Below are 16,412 nucleotides of genomic sequence, written 5' to 3'. Positions count from 1 at the left end.
AATGGGAAGCTAAACTTTGTGTCAAATGTATTTCCTTGGTGTTATAATTCACTGTGTAGTGGGACAAAGGACTGGAAACTCTTCTGCTCACTTCTCTTCTTCCTCCTCCAGAATAATTGGGTTGATGTGAGGGAGATTTGTTTCCTTCCATGGCTGCTGTCCACACCTTTAAATGGCTAAACCAGAGGCATTAGACTTCAATGCTGTCAATCCAGCATTGTTCCTTGAAGATGAAATTCAGAATGCTGTTGCAAAACCATTGCATATGTATGGGAGTGAAAGCTAGCCCCTCCAATACAATAAACATCAAAGGTGATGAATCAGCATCATGGCAGCAGCTACACATCTGTACATTTGCATAAAAAGTCCAAAGATGATTTATTTTAGCCAGTAGTCTGGGCATCCTGCAATTTAGGCGAGTTTGTAGGGAGTTAAGTTAATTATTTGTCTTTAGTTGCGTAATTATTTTCCTGTCTCTTTTTGTTTAAATAGTCTTCGTACACACCAAAGTAATCATTGCATTATTTCATGTTCAAGACTAAAAAAATCATCAGCAGAAAATATTGGTCAATGGGTGGAGATCCATAGGAATTTGTGTGGGAGAGGATAAGGTGGGTTCCTTAGCTTGGAAGTCTGTGCTTCATCACATCTAACACCACTTACACTGAGACATTCTGGTCAGAACACAGAAGTTCCTTCCCCAATAACAACTTGCACACAACTTCCTTGCCTTCGTGGGAGTTCCCCACTGGCATCAGCAGTCAAATTCTTTCAAAGTCCACTTCCACAAACAGAGGAGAGTCTAGTCAAAGGGTAGAAAGAGGAACAGCTGTGAGATATCCAAAGAGGATTTACTTCAATGTCAGGAGCACTCATGGCTGAGGCATCCTGTCTGTGCCTGGGACAGCTCAGACCCGTGGAAATGTGGTTACTAAGTGTGCAGAAGGGCTGTGGTGATGGCTGTGAAGATAACAGAGTGGGGAGTGAGTTTCACTGCATGTCAGAACATTGCCAATCATCTCTGTTTTATTCCTTGTCTTTGCTAAATCACTTTTCCCCAGAAGTCTGATATAGCGGGAGGGAGTCCGTGTTGCAGGAGAGGAGATGCTATCTCCCAAAAGGATGCCAAACCTTGCTCTCTAACCTGGAGAGGGGAAGGCAATGATAAGGTCTTCACTCCCTATATAGAAACTGGGATACTTTCCTGCCTTCTTTGGAGCAGTAGACTGGTTTTCTGCCATCAGTTGACTGTTTAACATCCATCTCTCTGTCTCTCATCTCTCCATTTTACCTACTACATGTGATAAGTGGTCTCATTAGAGATTTTAAGGCTTCCTTTATGATTAATCCTTCACCCTAAACTGTTAACAGAATTAGAGGCTCAGCTTGTGTTTGTTTCATATCTGAAAGGTCAAATCTCTTTTTTAAAGAGGTGCTCCATGCTTAGAAAAGCATGTAGACGGAAGGTTGTCTGTCTACAAGGGTTTTTTAAGTCTTGAGACAGGCTTCCAGATTTTGTTGACACTGTGTAATGCTGAGCATATTATGACACTTGTCTTTATGTATGACTTTGTATTCCCTTTCTAATTGAAATATTCAGAGGAAACTTTGACAGAAGTGAAGTTAATAATGCTCTGCTGATTTCCTCTGTGTTTTTCTCTCTTTTCATATGCTGTGATTCCCCTTTTAGTTCTTGTTACAATAACAAACCTTACCACTGCCAATGTTTTATTTTCTTGGGCCTCCTTTTGTGGTTATAATAGAAATCCTGTAAGTGAGATGTATAAAGAACTGTGTGTTTTGGGACTTGCTGAAGAGGTATCTAACTCTTCCTATCATACCAACTTTAATCTTCTTGGATAAATTGAGCCATATCTCAGAACTGATTCTGATTATATGTTTCCTGAGTTCTATTCCTTCAGCATTCTTTGCCTGAGGCCTGAAACAGCCACATCCTCTCTCTTTCCCTCCCTCCACAGCTCAGGAAACCGTAGCTTTCTGTTTCTCAGCATCTGTATCTTAATGTAAATATGTTTCAAAGAAACTACCCTTAAAATCTAGGTGTGGTGTGTGCTTTGCAGAACAAGGACGTTGCATGCTCTGTACTCACTGACATACCAATAAAGCTGGAGCAACTTGGGAAGAATGGGCATTTCTCTGTGTTGCTCAGGATCAGAAAAAATGGTATGGCTTCATCCATGCAGCAATGCCCTTATGGATCTTAGAGCCAAGTCATGCTACAGTCCCCCTACTACCCAGCAGGATCCTCTCTCACCCAATTACAGTCTCTTGTGTTTCTGGGGGGGGCACTGAGGTCAGTAATGGGCCTTGATGACCCTGATGAGCCTCTCCTGAGGTCTCCTCCCACACCCTCTGCCCATAGGCTTAGGGGCTCCATTTAAGCTGAGGCCTGGGGTTTCAATCTCAGCTGGGCTGGAGATATCTTTGTTCAGGGTGTCCCTGTACTCAGCCATGGGCTTCTTGGGTCTGCTCTCCCACCTGTGGGCTGACATCCCCCTCTGAACCTCCCTGGGGATCTCTGTGCCTCATCTCTCCATGGTAACTATCACCAGACCTGGTCTTGACTTGCATTTCCTGCTTGGTCCTGGACCTGCACAGCAGCCTGGTCTTGCCAGATGACCAGGACTCCTGGTGGAACCTGGCTGCCATGCCTGGGCTGCCCTGTTCTCCTCCCTCAGGTAGCACAAGGCTGGGCCGTGGCTGGTGAGGTGCCTGCCCTGGCTGTGTTGGCTCTGCTTGGCTCCCTATTCCTTAGGGTGCAGCTGGGACCTCCTGCTTGGGGACATCCTAGGTTGAAGAGCTGAAAACCAGAGCCTGGGAGCTCATTCAGCACCTGAAGCTGTTCTTCAACCTTCTGGGGAAGAAATGGAACTTTCAACTTCTATGATTTCTTTGCCCATCCAGAAATGAGGTTACTATAACAAGTTTATATGGTTGTGAAGGTTGACTTATTATCTCCTTGTTCCGGTTTGAGAAAAGGAAAGTGAAAAAAACCCCTGTATTAATTATATTTTGGTTTGGGTTTAATTACTTTGTATTGGGGTAAAGTAGTCACCATGTTGGTTGAGTTCATACTGCTTCTCTAGTTTGAGGTATTACTGTCTTTCTGGCCCCAAGGCTTGTTTGCCTATCCACAGATTGCTCAGATTTTGTCCCTGGTACATAACTTTTACAGAGCAGGGGCACGAATCTGGATTTCTATTTTGCTGTGCTTGGTGATAATTTATAAAAAGTCAACAGAGGTACTGGCAGTTGTTCAAAGTGTGTATGATATGTGGTTTCTCCTTCCTAACTCCAGTCCTAGTTTCAGTAGCCTGTTTTGGGAATTTATTAGTAATTGCACCCAGTTTGTTAGAAGACAAGGAGATGAGGTTTTCCAGCCTTTCATCTCTCTCCCCTTTAAATTTGATACCTTATCTTTTGAGAATGTTCAGTTTCCCCTGGCTGTTAAAGAGACCATCCTCCTGGTACTTTATCTGGTAAGTGTCCTCTATACGGTCTGCAGCTTGTCTAGAATCAGGGCTGAGATTTCCAGGGTGGCTGATGAGACACCTGACCCAGGTGTGGAAAAGCAGGAAGGTGCTTGACTCTGCTTTTGCTGCTGCAGAAGCATGCAGAGAAGATAGAGCGACCTTGGAGCACAAATTGCTCTGAAAAGTTCATCCAGCTTTTTTTCTTTCTCTCGCAGTTTTAAAGGCACAGGAATCGTGTCTGGGCACAGAACAGCAATAGGGGATACACATCATAAAGTCACCCCAAGACACTCCTATTTTGGGACATTGGATGGCAAAGGGCTTGGTTAAACTGTCACAGCTCATAACCCATTTAAGGCAATGGCCAGTCAGAACTCTCCATGCTTACTTCCCAGCTGAGCTGATTGAAACTGGGACCTATCAGGCAGAAGAAAAAATGATACTCTCTTGCTTGCTGTTTGGAGAATAGTGCCACCAAAGAGCCTGGGTCTGGCTGTCATCGGGCAGAAGATGACAAGTGGGAGGGAAGCACCATCTCCACTGGAAAAGGGGCAGAACTAAGAATTAAATTGTAGAATTAAGCCAGTCAGTTCCTCTCCTTCTGCTTCCCTTTCCCTCAGCAAACAGGGAGACTGCAAACCTTAATGGTCTCAGGGGTCTTAAATCGAAGTCCTGATGATCCATTTCAGAAAATGGAAATGAATGCCATTCCTTGTGAAGAGGTTTCCTTCTGGCTCTTCAACAAACACCAATTAACAAACAGGCTGGTTTACTTGATTTCTCAAGAGAATCTTCCAGCAAAGAAAATTAGCTGATTGATTGGAGCAGGATTTCATGGGCTCTCTTGACTATATTTTAGCATTGAGAGGTCTAAATCTTGATTAAATAGCAGCAGAATCCTATTAAAATATATAAAGTCTAGGGAGTATAAAAAAAGGACACCCTACTAGTGATTAGAGCTTAAACACAAGAACCAAATGTCAGATCCAGCTGGGATATTTAAGAGGCAGACTTTGCATTTGCCTATATTGCACAGAGTTGAATTAAATCAGTAACTCACCAAATTCAGAGCGATTTTTTTTTTAAAATAGCCTTTCAAACTCAGGATTATAACTGCAAATAATATTTTTAAGACAACAGCAAACCTACTTTTTCAGAGGTACTGAGCATGTGCAGTTTAAGCTTCTGTCACTGGAAGTTATGAAGAGGAAGGATGCCTAAATATCAAATACAAAAAAATATTGAGAATACAATGTGTCAGAGGCAAATCCCTCCTTCTAAAAGCCTAGGATAATGATTTTTATGGTGCTTTAATGAAATGTATAATCTTCCCACAAAAGCATAATGATCAGCCTATTTGAATTTGCTCCTTGAGTGTCTTTCTCTGGTTATTCCGTTTATGACTCAATAATGAATGTATAAAATTCTTCCCAATGCACATGGCCATTGCCCTTCCATAAAGCAGTCAGGCTTCATCTAAGCAATTTTGAGCGCTCCAGCTCTTTTATTGAGAGATTGTTTCACAATCTCTTACATTTAAATTCTTCTAATTTCAAGACTACGATTTTTTTTACAAGTAATTCACAGCTATTTATTCCTTTTCCAGCATTTCCCTGAAGCTTCTTCCTGCTTTGACATTTATCCTGCCATGAGACAGCAATCAAATGTCACCTTTATTCAGTTAAGCTAAAAAAGCCATAGTCTTAGTCCCCTTTATAAGATCTCTATTGTCTGTGCAAGGTGCCCTTCCCACATTCCATGTAACATTCAAGTTCATGTTTCATTAATGTTTGCATCATCAAAATTCAGGCTTCTGATAATGTGTAATATTAATAGGATAGAGGCTCAGTCTAAGTGAATTTATTTGAAAATCAAACCAGATTTTTCTTGCTTGAATTTAATGGTGAAGAAAAATATCTGCCCTTCAGTTTCATTTTAATATAAATGATATATTGATCGAAGACTGTGGGTGATCCTTGCCACAATGGAAGCTTTACAGTTCTCTGTAGTTCTCAAAGGCACCCAAATAACCAATGTTTGCCTCATGATTTTTATTGTTTTAGGGGTGCAGATGATTTTATTTTTGCTTTAGAAATTTCTTATATCTAGAACCTGCTCTGATGGCTGCTCACCTCTGAGAGTGACTTTGGAAATCCCCATGTATTTGTCATTGTGTGGGTATAGCTGGGATTTTTGTATTTATTAATAACATGCCCTTGAAAAATGACTGCTTATCTAACTGGAGGAGAATGAAGTGGTATTAGAAGATGGAATTTGCATTTTCTCATCTGGTAAATAGGTTTTCCCCCTTGTCATTCTCTGTGTGGAATGACAAATCTAATTTGTAGGATTTTACTGGTCTGGTCCTCAGGTGGTGTCAATCAGCACAGCCTCACTGACTTGAAGCTGAATGCCTGCTCAGGAGCAAGAATGCCAGCAAAAACCTTTCAGTATTAGGAATTTTAGATTTAGAGGTATCATTCCTTTAGTGTGTTCCAAGGGATGTGGGACCAGAGTGCTCAGATGAAGGGGCTGGAGAGCCCCAACCATCAGAGCCAGACCTTGGACAGGTTGAATGAGGAGTTTTGTTGCCGAGCTGACAGTTTTGTGGAGCTTTTCAGCACTGCTCACCAGGGTGGCTGGGGATGATAATTACACTGGATGGTTCTAGATGCCTTTTCTCTGGATGTCTGCACTACAGCCCACCCTTCACTCCCTCAGCAGGCACTTGTATCCACAACTGAACTGCTCATGGCAGGTGTTACAAACTCTCTGCTCAGCCCTGTCAAAAACTGAGCTGTTGTCAGATTCGGAAGCAAACTTTATCCCTTTCTATCCTTTCCACAGCCATTAAAAATCAGCCAAAGGAAGATATGGAATTCTGTATGATTTGTGAATCTTTTCAACTGAAAGTCCTTTGGATGGTGTTGCCAGGGAACTTATAAGATCTTTGCATGAAACTGGCTATTTAAAGATGACAAAATCTTTGTTCTCATTGTGGTTTTAATCAAATGAAACACAGACTACACAGACATGACTTAACAGGCTGTTACTAAAGATAGTGATTTATTTATGGATTCTTTCATCCAAAAGGACATACTGTACTTTGCAAACCATGGCTAATGTCTTTCAAGGCAATAGGGGGTGTAAACCACGTAGAATCATCTGCAGAATTTAGCTGAGTGCCTAATAATCACTTTAGCTAATTTGGAAGTGATACATGTAGCATCAATAAAATAATGTAACCCAACACCCTCTGCAATACATTAGGATGCTAAATGGAGGGAATCTTCAATAAAGCTTAGCCCAGGAACATCTTCATCTGGGAGTATGTCACATAACCGTGGGCTAGGATCCCTGTTTGAATGGAAAGTACAGTAGGATCTTCAGTGTCTTGGAATTTAGTGACTTAGTTATAAGGATTTCTGAACAAGGTTTATTTGGGTGAAACGACAGGGGGAGGAGACAGGGAGCCAAAGATCTGAGGGTGTCCAGGGATTTTATAATGGGGATGGAAAGGCAGGGGGATAAGGGATACAGCCAATGGGATACTTGACAGGAAGCGGGTTTGAGGGTGTGAAAAATGAGGTTCACTCTCCTGTGAGAATTTAAAAGTTTTATTAAAAGACAATAAGAGACACCTAAAATAAAGCAAAGAGGTAACAGCTGGGTGCCTGGGGATAGTCCTTTTTATACCATTTTTACTGTCTATTCTTTATGCATATTCAAACTTTTCCAGGAGCTGTTCTGCATGGCTGATCCTTGGTTCTGCCTTTTTAGAGCATGCGTATTCTTCTGCCTTGCGGTTTTATTTCTTTTGATTCTTGGGCCTGGACTCGCTAGGTGAGACTTGACAGTAGAGTGGGCCTCTTAATTCCCCAGACAGTCAGGGCTGATAGCAGTTTTGGGCCTCTTTGCTCCCCGGGCAGAGCGGTGAGAGCCGCTTTGGGCCCCTTTGTTCTCGGGGCAGTGTTGATTAGCCGCTCTCAGGCCTCATCCTCTGTTCACTTGGAGGTTCTCTTACTCGCTCACACTTGCTAAAAAGAGAGAAAACTACATCCACACAGCAAAAGCATTTCTAACATTATATAACACTCACCTTAATACTTGTGAGAAGCCAATATTACGATATGCGTTTACAACAAGGGCAAGGGAACCAATGGGATTAACACAAAGGAGGGATTTAGGGAAGGAACCAGGGGGGTGTCAAGTACTACAGAACTTTCTAGAGTTAATACATATTAATTTAGAGGAAATGAATATTAACAAACTTATACATAAAACAGGGTGGGGAAAATATTAACCAATGATACAGAAATATGCAGATAACTGAACTGGGGGATTATGGCTCTCACCCTAACTACAGAGTGAGGCATTAAACCTCGGTGACTGTTGGATCCTCAGGGGTCAGGGTGGCTGCAGCCATTTGTACTGCCACACTGTGTGATATTGATAATATTGAGCACCACTTACCAAATCTCCAAGCAGATTTGGGGACGTTGGTGGGAAGGGGCTTGTTACAGGTTTACTGCAATTGAGCCTACAAGGAAAGATCCAGATAGAAATGCTTCAGTAGGGAAGCAGAAATTAAGTTTCCCTGGTATGAGCTTGTTCTTTTGAATTGCATTGTCCTTGTAATAGCTTAGGCAGGCTTCCAGGTGAGTCTGGTTAAAGTTCAAGGCGACCCACCTACCTCCATTTCTCTCATACCTAGTTTTTTTCTCTTGTTTATTTTTTGTGTGTTTGTTTTGTGGCAGCTGGCTCTGCGCAATGCCTTGCGCTATTTCCCACCTGAAATCCAAAAGAAGCTGGCACTGGAATTTGCTGAAGAACTCAGGCTGTATGGCCACATCTATATGTACAGATTCTGCCCAGATATTGAGATGAGGTAAGGACTGGATGGTTCATGTTGTATTTGGCTGCCATTTGCTTGCCAGCTCTCACCCGTGGAATTGACCTTTAAATAGTGGCCTTGCTGTGTCCTAACTTACCTCTTGTAGAAGTTGTCATAACATATTAACGAAGTGAATCATCTGATAATTTGGATGTTCTGTGTATTGCAGTGATTTCATTTCCATGGAGGGCCACTCCATGTTTTGGGATGCTCCATGGGAGTGGGAGGGAAGCAGTGTGTTCCTTTCTGGATAGGCTGTGGTGGGTCTGGGCAGTCTCACTGCTGGAAAGCTCAGTCAGCACAGGGAAAGGGCTGAGCCAGGCTGTGTGTGTGGCAGTGCCAGCTCTGCCACACACAGGGATCTCAAAAACTCTGTCCCATGGCAGGGCTTCATTTCTAGGGGCCAGTCGTTACTCAGACACCTCCAATGACAACCTTGACAGAAAACTTGCAGTAGTTCTGAGCTGCTGCCAGTCAAGTCCCAGCTGAACCAAGAAGTAAGACCAGGTGAGTTTCTAGTTGGGTTATCCCAACTCTCCTAGTGCTCTCGGAGCAGAGGAAGCCTTCTGGGCTTTAAAGGAAAGGCAGTACATTTTTTCCATTGGAACCTTTATGTGACCCTGGTGTGTAATAGTCTGTGCCTGTTGGTCTTGGACCATCACTTCATTCTCGGGCTGCTGGGGCTAATGTTTGTGAAGCAGAACAGATTTAGTGAGTGCTGCCAGGGACTAGCTGCTTTTTTTAGACTGATTGATTCCTTTTTGCATCAGCAGGGGCCTGGTTAATGTCCATACAGAAATCTGAATAAAGCAAATAGAAAGCACTCTGACTTCCAGAGACAACTATGCTGTTCATATATTAGCCTGAGGTCAGATCTCACAAAATTCAGCTAAGGAGTGGACAAGTGGAAGACTATCTGAAAGACTTTGCAGAGCTAGACTTCAGAGGGCCCTGTACTAAACTACAGATGATGACACCTTCTAAGTAGGCTTGGATGAGACAGTCCAGCAGCTTGTTTCCATCACTGGCATCCGTGACTCTTTGATAGCTTCAAGTTTTTCTTATTTTGTGACCATTTCACTGATTACTTTCTAATAGATTATTGCAGTCTCAGAATGAGAAAATGTCTTTTGATCTCTGTAGTCTGAGAGTATTTGATTTTTGTTTTGTATATCCCAGGGACCACAGCTCCATTTAACAGTCATGTTCCTATGCCAGAGCACTCAGCTGATACCTGAAAGTTGGGTTTCTTATCTTCTGAGCAATATTATGTGTAAATATATCCTCTTGATGAATCACATCATTCCACAGAAATCCTCTTTTATCAAGTTTAGAAAAGCAGAAATTGCTAATAAAAAAGGCATTGTGGAAAAACTCAAAGTTTTTCTCTCCTGGTTTGGCAGTGACTACAAGGCATTTGTTTTAGTACACTGATGTAAAAAGCCAGAATAAAGTGCATGGGATCATGGGAGGAGCCCTTTTTCTCAATCTGTAGAATATTCATTCCAGATCTTGGCTCATGAGCTGGACAGGGGATGTCCAATTTTTCTTTTTTTTTTTGTAGGTGGCACTCTTTAGCCTGACCTTTTCAGTGTAACTTTCCCTGCACAAAGCAAGTGTCCAGCCATTGAAGATCTGTGGTCCAATAAAAGGAAGATCATTTAGAAACCATGCCAAAAAATCCCATCCCTCTTTAGGAATCTTCAGCATTGGTAATAGTGGTGTTGCTTACAGAAAAGGAAGGAGTAAAACTCTTGATCAGTGGTTCTACTTCCTTTAGGTGTCATACCTTGGAAGCCTCAGCACAATTGTACTAAATCCTGTGCAAACACAGCAAAGGAACTGTCCCTGCCCTGAGCAGCTACAGTATAAATCCAAGAGTAGAAGTTTTAGAGCAATTTGATACACAAGCAGATGGTGGAGGAGAAGATAACAATGAGATGATCACAGCAGGTGACATTAAGGACATTAGTGCCAGGCAACCTGAGCTGGGCTAACTTTGTGGGTGTTTCCCATACTTCACCTTTCAGCTTGTGGATGAAGTGCATCTTAGTAAAAAGGCCCATATTTCTCCTAACTAGTTCAGTTTTTGAGAGTTTCTTGGAGTCTGAAACTCGAGCCAAGTGTTTTTTCCTTAGATACTATCTTAAATAACAAGGGTGGGTGAGCCTGAAGGCAACTTCCAGCGATGCTGTTTTCCTTGGCATTGCAGCACTTGGCTGCTTGGCCTGGCAGCTGTGTTGCAGAGGCCACTTCCACCATCTCCCCCCCAAAAATGCAGCTGAAAACCAGTGAGCCACCGTATTGATCAACTGTGAGTAAAGAATTCAGCAAATGATAAGTTGAATGCAATTTCTTGGTTTTGGTTCATTCTGATAATAGTTAAAACCTGATTTGCCTATTAATGTACATATATAACTTCATATCTGTACATTTTTTTCTTTACTCTTCCCTCTTGAATAAAAGCCTGCAACTCAGACAAGTTTGAGTATCCCTGGCATGCAGAGATATTCCTGTGGGGTGTGTTGTTCTGGTTCCTCTTGTGAGCTAGTGTTTCTTTTAAATTTTTGTGCCTCTGCTTTCAGAGCGTACCCCATAGGAGAATACCCTTGCAAGACCAAATCAGCTGCTGCCATCATGCTGATGATCATGAATAATCTGGATCCCTCTGTGGCTCAGGTAAGGTACAGTAAAAGGAAACTGGATTCATAGGCAGCAGCAAATTGGCAAGATACTTCCTGCATGTGTTCTCACATAAATACTGACAAATTTAGACATACAGGTACCGTATGCAGGAGCTTGGTCGCTGCCTGAAACACAGAGCTCAGCTCTTGGTACATTGCTTCTACAACTTATGTTGAAAAATTAGTGCTGCTGCTTCCTGTGTCTTTGGAAGCTCATCCCAGTGACAGTGTTATAGTAACAAACACTTAATTTTGAAAAATAATATTAATTTTTTGTTCTTATCGCTTTTACAACGTTACTTTCTGATTTTAAGAACATAGAGAGTTTTGATGCAATAAGCTCTAGAAAAGATTTATTACTGAGATGGCAAAAATAGCTCAGAGATACAGTAAAAGGTTTGAGAAAAGTGCTTGCCTTAATATTAAATTGCCTTTTTCAGTTTCCTCAGGAGCTTGTCACTTACGGAGGAAATGGGCAGGTCTTCAGCAACTGGGCACAGGTAGGACATTGCTGGGTTTGCAACTTGTTTCACAGAGCCAGTTTCACCCTCCCCCACGCACATTCTGCTTAGGCAGTTTGGGATAATTCTTGGCAGTCATTGCCTTAAAATACTCCAAAACATCCTGTTTGGATAGGGGAATGCTCAGTTATGAACTGCGTAGATGGAGAGAGCTTTATTTAGTAGGGAGAGCACAGACAGAAATACTAAACCTGATACCATAAACGCACCAAGCTGTGTAGGATGATATAAAGACCTTTCTTTGTCTTACTCTGATGCATATGTATGTGCCTGTATATTTGGCACAGATAATTTTAGAGTCTAAATCCAGGAAACAAAAAAGTATGTCCTCTGTTTGTTTGTGTACTTTTGTAACATTTTTGTTTGTGTACTTTTGTAACATTTTTCACAAGTAGTGGAATAAAAAAAGGGCTTTGGTTGAAGAATGTGCAATTCTGAGTCATTTTCCAAGTAAATCAGAGTAGCTGTTAATATTTGGGCTAGCTGGCCAGTTCATGGTGCACTTTACTATGAACATTAGCCCTTATCTTCTAAGAATAATGGCAGATGGTTAAAAGCCTCTCTAAAATCAGAGAATGTTTTAAATGGTGTTTGTATAATCTCTGTTCTCTTATATAAAAATAAAGGTCAATAAATATACTCCGTTTATTCTAAGTGCTGCAAAATGTTTGTGGGAAGCATTTTCAGGAGACCTTTGGAACCAGCAACATCTTTAGAATTCTGTTTGCAGTGCAGGACAGAATCAGCACGGGTAGGAAGGTACATCCCCCTGGAGAGCAGCATCACTCCTGAAGGCTAGGAAAGTCTTGATTGCTGATTCTGTAGCTGGAATTAGCAAAAGCTGACCTAAGAAGCCAGCTGCTGTAATAAAGAATCACATATGCACCTTGTTGTGGCTTTACCTGAATCTGGCCTCTTGCTTTTTAAAGAATCCAAGCAAAACTAATGTGTGAATGAAGTTCCTGATTAGGGGAAAGGAACGGATTCCTCCCTGTAGCATGACCTGGGGTTCCTTCCCAGTTTGGGATTTCTCATTGGTGGTTAAAAGAAAACTTGTTTCAGTTTCCTAATCTGGTGCATTTAATCTAGAAGTTAAATGGAAGCCTTAGGCAGATTTTGAGGCAAAACTGTTCTGACTTTTTTCAAAGAGAGGTACCATGGCAGTGCTCACCATTTCTTTATTCTGTGTATTAATTAATAAGTGCCAGTTAACTGTTGTCTGTTAGCTGTGAGTGTTACAGCATTTCTGAGGTGAGCAGTGCCAGCAGTTTATGTAGTGGCCTTTATTGGTCTGACATTCCTTAGGCAGATGCTGGGCTGCAAGGTGAGGCAGAAGTGCTGCCAAAGTCAGAAATATTCTTTTCTCTTGTTCTTATCCGAGCCAGTCCTATGACCTGCAGAATAAACAAAACCTTTTTATTTTTGTTTACTTAGAGTAGCAATCACATGAATGATTCAGTTACCACAGAACATTTTATTCTTTTTGTAGCTTGAAAACAACATTAAAAAAAAAAAGAATCTAGCATTGCAAAACTCATAGTGAAAAGGTTCTGTTTGGTTTATATCATCCATGCAGACCTGTGCTTTCTTCTGGATAATTTCAAATGGAAGAACTATGTCCAGAGCTAACTTTACAGATCTGCAGACACTGTAAAGACGCTGCTTTTTAAGCTAGGAAAGGCTTTTCCTTCCTCCTTGCTAGTTATGCCTTTCAATGCAAAAAGATCCATTTATCTTACGGCTTCTACTTTTATTAGGATGTTTTTCCCAGACTGCTATGGAGTTGGGAGTTCAGTTAGTTACCTGTTCTGTCCTATGACATTACTTCCATTATTCAACATTTTTCATAAACCAAATTGCAAAAAGCAAGACAGTAACTTGACTAACTCTCCTGTTCAGCTGAACTTGCACCTTGGAATTGGCTGGGTTAGAAGGGGCTGGCTTCAAATCTGTACCATTTTTAATTCAGATCAAAGCCACAACCACAGAAATTAAGTGCCTATGTGTATTTGTCCCTGATACTTCTGTGTCTTTGATGAGCAATTCTGGTTGGTTTTTTTTCCCCTCAAAGTTCTGTTTGTGTCCGTACCGAAACTTTAGTTTCAAGTAATTGTTGAAATCCAATTTTGCACGGGGAAGTTTCTCACAGGCCTGGTTGACAAGTACTAAAAATTCTGGGAAGCATAATGAGCTTTGTCATAGACAGTGATGGATTAAAGTTAAATTTAAAGTCGGCTCAAATGGTCAAAGTGTACTTTTTGGCATTAATCAAGAGTAACTATTGAATTATGCGGACAAAGCTGAGATATATTTGTGTACTCCAGGGTACATCAAGGATTTCCTTCAGTGTCCACAATGAAAGCTGATTTTTCTTTTCCTTGACAAGAAAACCTTTTTCATTTTACAGTGCACATTTTCAAAACCATTTATTGCACTAGAAGATACTGAATTTCAGGTTAGGATCAACAATAAGCATGAGTATTTAATCACTTCTATAGGGAAAATTTTGCCTTTTGGCTTTGGAAGGATTGTCAGAAAAGTGCCAATTCCAAGTGGTTAATCTCAAGATAAAACTAGAATGGCTATAAAAGTGAAGGATAACTGGGGTTTGTATTGGAAAAATGATTCTGGAACTTATTCAGACTTTTGTTAGTTGATGGTTTATGTTTCCTGGTGATATCTCTTAAAGGACTTTATTAAAAGCAAGAATGTGTTGAGAGCTCTGTTGTTCCATATGTGAATGCACCTCGTTATCTCTATAGCTGCCTTCATTCTCCAAGTTTGGCAGCTTCATAAAAAACCATAAATGTAAGATGCAAACAAACTCCCTCTCTTCCTTGCTTTTCCTTTCAGTTCTGGTTGGTAATGCACTATTTGTCAGAGATGACAGAAGAGCAAACACTGGTGATGTACAGTGGGCATCCCCTGGGACTCTTCCCCAGCCACCCGCGGGCTCCTCGTTTAATCATTACCAATGGCATGGTAGGTATTAGCATCTTGTTTTCTTTTTCCTCCTATTCTCTTTCATTTTCATGTGGTGGCTGAGTTAAAATATGATTTATACTGTCTGAATTTACAACACCACACAGGAGAATCTGGGATCCAAATTCTGCAGCATTTATTCCAGTACAGCTGCTGTCACCTCATGTGTGCTGATCAGCAGTGATGGAGGAAACAACCTTCTCCTTATTAGAAAACCTCTGTTCTGACTTAGTCTGAGACACTTTCTTGCCCAAAACAGTTCAGCTAGGCTCAGTCTGGAAGATTTAAAAGCCCCCAGTAAGCAAACACGATTATTAATCAGAGGCTCAGATATCTGGGCTGCTTTGCTCAGAAGGTAAGGTGGACAAGTGAAAATACTGGTTCATTGCCAGTCTTTTGAGCCATTCAATATCTATTCCCCTGCAGGTTAGTGTTGTGGCTGGGGAACTGCTCTCCTTAAAACCTGTGTGGCAGTCACAGTGCTGGGAAGACCAGACATCTTTTTTTCTAATACTAGAATACATGAACTAAAATACCTGGAATACTCCCCCAGTTTCTACTGTTTTTCTGTGTGTAACCATAGCTAAAGAAATTTAGGATGTTAAAAAGACCTGGTCAAATCTGTAATTTGCTTATGTGGATTTTATTTTGGTTGTTTTCTTAGGTTGTTCCCAACTATTCCTCCAGAGATGAATATGAGAAGATGTTTGCTTTGGGTGTAACAATGTAAGAAGATAGCTTGCTATTAAAACATATCAAATGTTTAACTAAAATATAATTCAGACATCAAGCAGTGACTGGTTAAAATTTCTAATGCAGATGGGTTTCAACTGTGCTGCATAAAGTCCTGATGCTGCAAAGCATTAATGCACATTTAGATGGAATTACTTTGGAGTTTGAGTTATGTTCAGCCACATATATAAGGATGTAATTGAGGTCTGTTAGGAATTAATATTAGGTTTATGTGTGAGGCTTGGCTGAACAATAGCCTAAAGCCTTAATCACAACCCACTTAAAGCACTTGCTAGTTCTAATTTTCAGGGGTTGTTTTGCAGTCTATGGAAAACACAAGTTATAAAACATTCTTTCACGCTAAGAGAAACTTTGAAGTAGAAAGTGATCTTTTTTTAATGATTTTTTACATACTCTCCTACTGTTGATGAGCACAAGTTTATTATTCTTTTGTGTAGCATGGAGAGAATAAATTAAAACAGTCAGAGAGCTGTCCCACTTCTCTGGGAATTTAATATGAACATGGTCAACCATTTTGGGCTAAAAGCTTCCAAAGTGGCTATATGTCCAAGAAGCACAAGTGCCACTGGAAACCAATGACACAGAGATTGCAATGAGGTGAAAAAGAATGTCCTTTTGTCCCAGTCACTGTGCTAAATTCCAAGACAAGTTTACACTCGGGTTTTGATCCATGCATTTTTGAACTCAATTTAATGAGCTAAACACTCCTCCAAAAATATGTTGGTACATTGCTAATGATAAAACTCTGAATTGAGAATTAGATAACTGTGGAAGGTATCAACAGATAACAGCAGGCCTTCAACAACAAATTGAAGCACAGGGGTTTTTTTCGTTGTACTGGAAACACAAGTGCACAAGTGGAAGTGCCACTCCAGCCTGGGTAATGTGTGGTCTCACTGTGTTGCTTGCTGTCCCCAGGTATGGTCAGATGACTGCAGGGAGCTACTGCTACATTGGGCCTCAGGGAATAGTCCATGGGACCGTGGTAAGGAACTGGGGAAAGGTCTTTGTCAGTACCTTTTGGAGGAGGCTTTCTCCCACAGTGGCTGGTGATGGGAGTGGTTTGGATTGCTGTGAGAGGATC

The 16,412-nt window shown here is 41.2% G+C and overlaps 1 protein-coding gene across 6 annotated transcripts in view; it reads left to right on the top strand.

Annotated features, from left to right (window-relative positions):
- Positions 1–16,412, top strand: part of UROC1 (urocanate hydratase 1) — a 39,267-nt gene that overhangs the window by 383 nt on the left and 22,472 nt on the right. For 3 of the 6 annotated variants that reach the window (XM_069027524.1, XM_069027529.1, XM_069027526.1), the window contains exons 2-7: positions 8,252–8,382; positions 10,974–11,067; positions 11,513–11,572; positions 14,447–14,575; positions 15,240–15,301; positions 16,247–16,313. In XM_069027524.1, the coding sequence (XP_068883625.1) occupies positions 8,252–8,382; positions 10,974–11,067; positions 11,513–11,572; positions 14,447–14,575; positions 15,240–15,301; positions 16,247–16,313 (543 nt within the window). Of the gene's footprint in view, positions 1–2,422; positions 2,560–8,251; positions 8,383–8,774; positions 8,896–10,973; positions 11,068–11,512; positions 11,573–14,446; positions 14,576–15,239; positions 15,302–16,246; positions 16,314–16,412 lie in introns of those variants that run through there. The other 3 variants (XM_069027525.1, XM_069027527.1, XM_069027528.1) reach the window with 3 other exon arrangements.

This window comes from Aphelocoma coerulescens, chromosome 12, assembly GCF_041296385.1.
Source record: "Aphelocoma coerulescens isolate FSJ_1873_10779 chromosome 12, UR_Acoe_1.0, whole genome shotgun sequence".
NCBI classification, from domain to species: domain Eukaryota; kingdom Metazoa; phylum Chordata; class Aves; order Passeriformes; family Corvidae; genus Aphelocoma; species Aphelocoma coerulescens.
The sequence above is the reverse complement of the archived record's forward strand: the minus strand, read 5'-3'. Positions and strand labels throughout refer to the sequence as shown.